Source organism: Elephantulus edwardii, unplaced genomic scaffold (assembly GCF_000299155.1).
Source record: "Elephantulus edwardii isolate Elephantulus edwardi_28Jun2011 unplaced genomic scaffold, EleEdw1.0 scaffold00161, whole genome shotgun sequence".
Classification (NCBI taxonomy): Eukaryota; Metazoa; Chordata; class Mammalia; order Macroscelidea; family Macroscelididae; genus Elephantulus; species Elephantulus edwardii.
Window position 1 is genome coordinate 5,508,591 of NW_006399911.1, and position 6,000 is coordinate 5,514,590.

Consider the following 6,000-nt stretch of genomic DNA (forward strand, 5'->3'; position numbering starts at 1 on the left):
ATAACCCTAACTGCTGTCCAAGCAGATATATGTACACCCATGTATATTGCGGCTTTGTTCACAATAGCAATGCTTCACTTCAGTAGAACCTCTCTGGGCTGCCCTGGACGTTACAAAAGAAGTAGGCTATCTTAGACTTTTCCAAAGCTCTTGGAGATGGAAAAAGGAAGAGAGCAGGCTAGGGTGAAAAAACAGCTCATGGACCATACTGTATGTAAAAATAGAAGGCTAATTAGTAAAGCATGTATGGGGGCCGAAGGAGGGAAGGGATGAGAGCAGAGGGATGAGGATGGGTAGAAGGGTTGCATGGGTTGGTGGGTGGAGGGAGGGGGTGAAGGAAATGGGAAGGTCCCAGTGGGGACTTGAAAAGATAGGGTAATGATGGGCAAGCTCTAATGGAGATTGATTTTATAAAATATAATGCATGAGAATGATTGTATGAAACACAATATGAATGAAGAATAGTGTGAAACACAATGTATATGAACTTTGTGAGCAAATCAATATAAAGTAAATTTTAAAAAAATGGCTTATGGGGTCAGAAGTAGTCCTGGCGGTAGATAGGCACTGCTGAGGGGCGCGGGCGAGTGTGTGTGTATGTGCATAGCTGGCCTCCAGGAACTCCAATGAGAGGGGCCTGAGCAATCAGGGGATGGGCATCCTGGAGGAGGTGAGTCGAAGGTGCAGGATCAGCACAGTCTCTGATTTGTTTTGCGGGAAGTTTTGCAAATGAGTGCCACCTTGTGTAGGGAACAGGGGAGAAAAGAGTTGATGAGGCTGAGGCTGCTCCTAGGACCCTGCCCGGATAGCACAGGAACAGTGGGAACTGGACTTGTGAGAGCAAGGAAGAACTTAAGTTGATTTTGGAGGAAATGGTGAGCTATTGATTGTTCCTGAGTGAGTGAGTGACCCAAGGAAAGTGCTGCAGAGAAATGTGGCTCTGAGAGAAGGAAGAACTATGGGCAAGGAAGCTGAAACAAAGGGTTAGTGGATACTCACCAAGAGAGCCTTCTTCCGCTCTTGGTCTCTCAGCAGGAAGAAATCCACGTCTTTGGGCATGTGGAAGGGGTTTGCTGAGCGATCAGGAGCAACCACAAGTGCTGGGGAAGGACACACTTCAGTTGGGTCGGTGGATCTTAAGAGTATCTGTGAATGTCCTCTCAGATGCATTCCTGGGCTTCCAAGCTGCCTGGGACAATAACTTACCTTCCTTGTTCAACCATAATAACTCACGTTGGGATTTGTCCATGGTACCTAAAAGTGACTTGATGGGCACAGCCATTTATGTGCCTCAGTACCTGGGATGGCCCTATGTGCACAGTCAGCACTGCCACCATTCCTTCTCATTAATGTCTGGAGAAAGCCCACCCACGGATGCCTGTCATGGAAATGACACTTCTGGCAGCTGTCTGACCCAGTGCTGAGGCCTCTCTACCTTTGGCATTATTTGTCTTTTCAGGAGCCTCCTAGGGGAAGGCTGGGCAAGTGCCAGGGCCTAGGGGTCACAGTAGGGCTTCCGGAGGCAGGGCTTCCAGAGAGCCCTGCTGAGTGTAGGAGCAATAGGAGAGTTTGGCAGAGGTGAGCAGCACAGCGGTCCTGGGTTGACCAGAACTGTGTGAGGAAGAACAGAACCCCACAACATCAACTGTGCTCCCAATCTTTGAGGAAGTGGATGTTTTAAAAACATGCTTACTTTACTTTACTTTTCTTACCACAGAGCAGAAGAAATTGAGTAGATTATAAAAACAAGTAGAAAATTAAAATCAGTATGACAAAGATATAACCCCTTCACTTTGCTGATTGTATTTTAAGACTATTCTAGTATTTTTCCGCACGTTTTTTCTTTTTTTAATTATTACTCATTTTAATGAACATTTACTGAGATTTTGGATTTCCATCCATTCATTGTTGCACTTTTCTCCCTCCCCCCCTCCCCCCCAGTACAATCTTCTCTTTGAAAAGTAAAAGAAAGATTCTTTCATTGTTATACAATCCCTCCCCCCAAGTCCACTCTACTATGCAGCCTTCATTCTGGACTCCTGTCAGGACAATAATTCTTAATCACATATCCCTTTTAAACAGTTCTCTCCCTCATCTGTTTGAATGCAGTATATTTATCCCTTCTTTGTCTGTCTCCCCTCAACTCCGATGTCAGTCCGTTTTACAACAGTGGCAGTATGCAATATTTGTCCTTTTGTGACTGAGATATTTCACTCAGCATAATGTCCTCTAGGGTAATCCACTTTGCATAATATTTCATGAGCTCCTTGTTTTTCAATTCAGCATAGTATTCCATTGTGTGAATATACCACAGCTTCTCTATCCATTTGTTTGCTGATGGGTGCTTAGGTTGTTTCCAACTCTTTGCTATTGTGAACAAAGTCACAATAAACATGGGTATAGATATATATCTACTTGAGTGGCAGTTATGGTTTCTTTGGGGTATATTCCCAGTAATGGAATTGCTGGGTCAAAGGTATTTATATTTGCAACTTTTTGAGAAAGCACCATACAGCCTTCCATAGTGGTTGCACCATTTTACACTCCCACAAATAGTGAATAATGGTTCCAGTTTCTCCACAACCTCACCAGCATTTGATGTTTGCTGTTCTGTTAAATTTTGCTATTCTTACTGAGGTGTGATAATATCTCATAGTTGTTTTTCAGTACATATCTTTAATACTTGTATCTCCTTTTTTTAAAAAAAAAAAGCATTTACTCTAAGTTCTCTATGTTAGTACAAATTACTTGTAAACTTTGTAAGCAGATACTATGGCTACAATAAAGTACTATTTTATTGCAATCTACTCAGTGGTGATCCAGGCAAGGTTGTGGTATGGCTCCATGCCCAACCTGGTCAGCTCTTTAGAATGAATTTCCTAGAGGGAGAAACGTTAGTGGTCAGGGCTACTAGGAGCTTTGAGGCTTTGGGAACAGAGGCCAGGCATGTCCCATTCTACATTGTCCCTGACAGATGGATTGCTGTTAAAAGATATTTTGAGGTTATGTTAGTAATCTCGAAGGATTTCCTTACAGATAATCATTACACATAAAGAGATAAGTCCACATAATTGCCTGCAGCTCTGGCTTCTGCCTCAATTCTAAAACACTCCTGCTTATAATGCTTAATCTGAACCTATTTACAGAAGACAGCAGAGAGACTCAAAAACAATGAGCATTTTACAAAATGTTTGTTCAAATTTCTTTGAGCATTCAAATTAAGATGGAGTAGGAAGAAGGATTGGCTATCCACTTTTGAAATAACAGGCCTCTGATAACCCTATGTACAATAAAGTACACTTAGAGCCAACTAGTAGATATGGCACGTGAGGCTGAGCCCTCAGTATGGGAACACAAAGGAGAAGGAACATTTGTAAGCAGACACTAGCGATTGGAACATGGAATGTGAGAAGCATGAATGTAGGAAAATTGGGCATTATTAAGAAAGAAATGGGGGGGGAGATAGAAATGGAATACATAAATAGTGATATACGAGGTATTGGCAAAATGAGATGTGTTGGCATGGGACATTTTGATTCTGACAATCATATGATTTACTATGTGAGAGATAAGATAAGGAAAACCAGGGTCACTTTTATAGTTTAAAAAAGTCTTTTGAGATCTTGAAATACAATGTTGTGAGTGACAGGATAATATCCATATGCATCCAAGGATGCTGGGTCAAATGGTATTTCTATTTCCAACTTTTTGAGAAAACACCATACTGCCTTCCATAGTGGTTACACCACCTTACACTTCCACCAACAGTGAAGAAGGGTTCCAGTTTCTCCACAACCTTGTCAGCATTTGTTGTTTGCTGCTCTGTTGAATTTTGCTATTCTTACTGGGGTGAGATGATATCTCATAGTTGTTTTAATTTGCATCTCTCTTAGAGCTAGGGATTTTGAACATTTCTTCATGTGCTTGTTAGCCATCTGAATGTCTTCTTTGGTGAAGTATTTGTTTATATCCTGTGTCCATTTTTCAATTAGGTTGTTTACCTTTATCTTGTGTGGTGCTTGAATATTCTATAAATTCTAGACTTAAGTCCCTTATCAGACATGTCATTGCCAAATATTTTTTCCCAGTGACTGGATGATCATGGATGCTGCCTTTGAAATCATCCTACAACTCTCTTGGTAATTAGTGTTTAGTGCCTCAAATCAATTCTTGAGATGGATTTCAAATTCAGATGGGATTAAGTTAAGGTCATTATTTTTTACTTTGTGAGTTTATTTTCATTATCTTTAGGTTTAATTTGAACTTGCAAATAAGTAATTAATAGTCTGTTCTACAGTTGACTCCTGGCTTTGCTTTAACTGCTGATTGAGAAGTTCAGTATCTTCTCTACTATCTCTTGTCACAGATGTCAATCTGATTTCTGTATATTCCATCAGGTGAGGTCCATATGTATACAACTCAATTCAACTTGATGCCATTGGCTCAGAACTGACTCATAGCTGACCCTCCATCAGGTATTTCAAAGCTATAAATCAAATGGAAGAAGATTGCCCCTCTTTCTCACTCAGAGTCCCTGGTGGATCCAAACTCACAGAGAAACACCACAAATAGGTTAAAAGCATAACTCCCTAAGGACTAATCCACTAGAGCTCCCTATAGGAAAATAATTTTGAACAATAAACCCATTAAACCACCAATTACTACCTGGCTTTTCTAGCCATTGTGCTTTGTATTAGAAGGATTAACTTTACTTGAAAGATTTCCCCCTACAATCATCTTACTAGTATGTAGAAGCTCTTTATGTTGGAGGGTTTTATTTTGGATTTTTTTAAAAAAGGTATCTGTAATAAATAAATCATTGCTTCTAAAAAACTCTATCATCAGATGCTAGCTTCATTTCTGTCACCAAGACCATATTTTCCATCTACCAGCTCTTCTTCTTTGTTCCCAATTTCTCATTCCAGTCACCAATTACTATATGTGCAACTTGATTGCATGTTTGATGAATATCAGAGTGCAGAAGTTGGGTTACTTTAATTGTGATTTTACTGAAAATTTACAAAAAGGTTGTGTTTTCATTCATTCATTCATCCATAAACATTTTCCTCCCTCTCCCTCCTCCAATTCACTTTGCAATATATGCTATGTTCCAGTTTGTTGTCATGTATATGTCTAATCATCCATTTGTTTTAGATTGTGGTGGTGTTGTTATGTGCCATCAAGTCACCTTGCAACTCATAGTAACCCTATGTACAATAGCTCTGAACCCTGCCCTCTCCTGAGCCTGTCTCACTGACTCCAATACACCTAATCCAATTACCCCAGTTACTGTGTCAGTCCAACTCACCTCAGGTCTTCCTCTCCTGCACTGTCCCTCCACCCTTCCAAGCATGATGTCCTTCTCCAAGGACTGGTTCCTCCTGGCCACGTGCCCAAGGTATGTGAGATGGAGCTTCAAAATCCTTGCCTCCAAGAAGATACTTGGTTTCACCCTCGCCAAGACAGACCTGTTCTTTCTCATGGCGGTCTCTTGGTATGTTTAATACTTTTGTCCAGTTCCACAATTCAACAGCATTGTTTTAGATAGTCCTTCCTTTAACTTTAAAAGCTGTGTTTGCAAATCCTGTTTGCAAATACTGTAGAATTTAAGCAGCTGAAATCACAGAAGTTGACTAAATTTTTAGTCTCTCCTATTTTTTATTCTTCCTAGATTAATGCAGTGATTTTTTTTTGTCCTTTCAGTATTTAGAAATTAAATACTTGTCAGTGTTTCTAAACAAAACCTGCTTGATTTGAAATCAAGTGATTGGAACACCATATTGACTTTTCTTTTTTTTTTTTGAAATAATAAAGCAGGTATTTTAAAGATTTAAGAGCCGTTATCAAAAATAAATTACATATTTTCCAAGTTACAGATATGCTGCTATGAAGGCTGCGAACCGAGTAACCTTTCAATGGCTGCATTGATATCACCTCCTGTTGCTATGAGGGCTTGCAAGTTTGCTTCACGGTTCAAAAATCCCATTGCACTGAGCTGTT

The 6,000-nt window shown here is 40.1% G+C and overlaps 1 protein-coding gene across 1 annotated transcript in view; it reads right to left on the reverse strand.

Annotated features, from left to right (window-relative positions):
* Positions 1–1,249, reverse strand: part of LOC102849138 (coiled-coil domain-containing protein 37-like) — a 44,402-nt gene extending 43,153 nt beyond the window's left edge. Inside the window, exons 1-2 of the mRNA XM_006895203.1 lie at positions 1,234–1,249; positions 1,000–1,100 (exon numbers count right to left, since the gene is read on the reverse strand). Coding sequence (XP_006895265.1) covers positions 1,000–1,100; positions 1,234–1,249 — 117 coding nt within the window. The remainder of the gene's footprint in view (positions 1–999; positions 1,101–1,233) is intronic.
* Between the last annotated feature and the right edge of the window lie 4,751 nt (positions 1,250–6,000).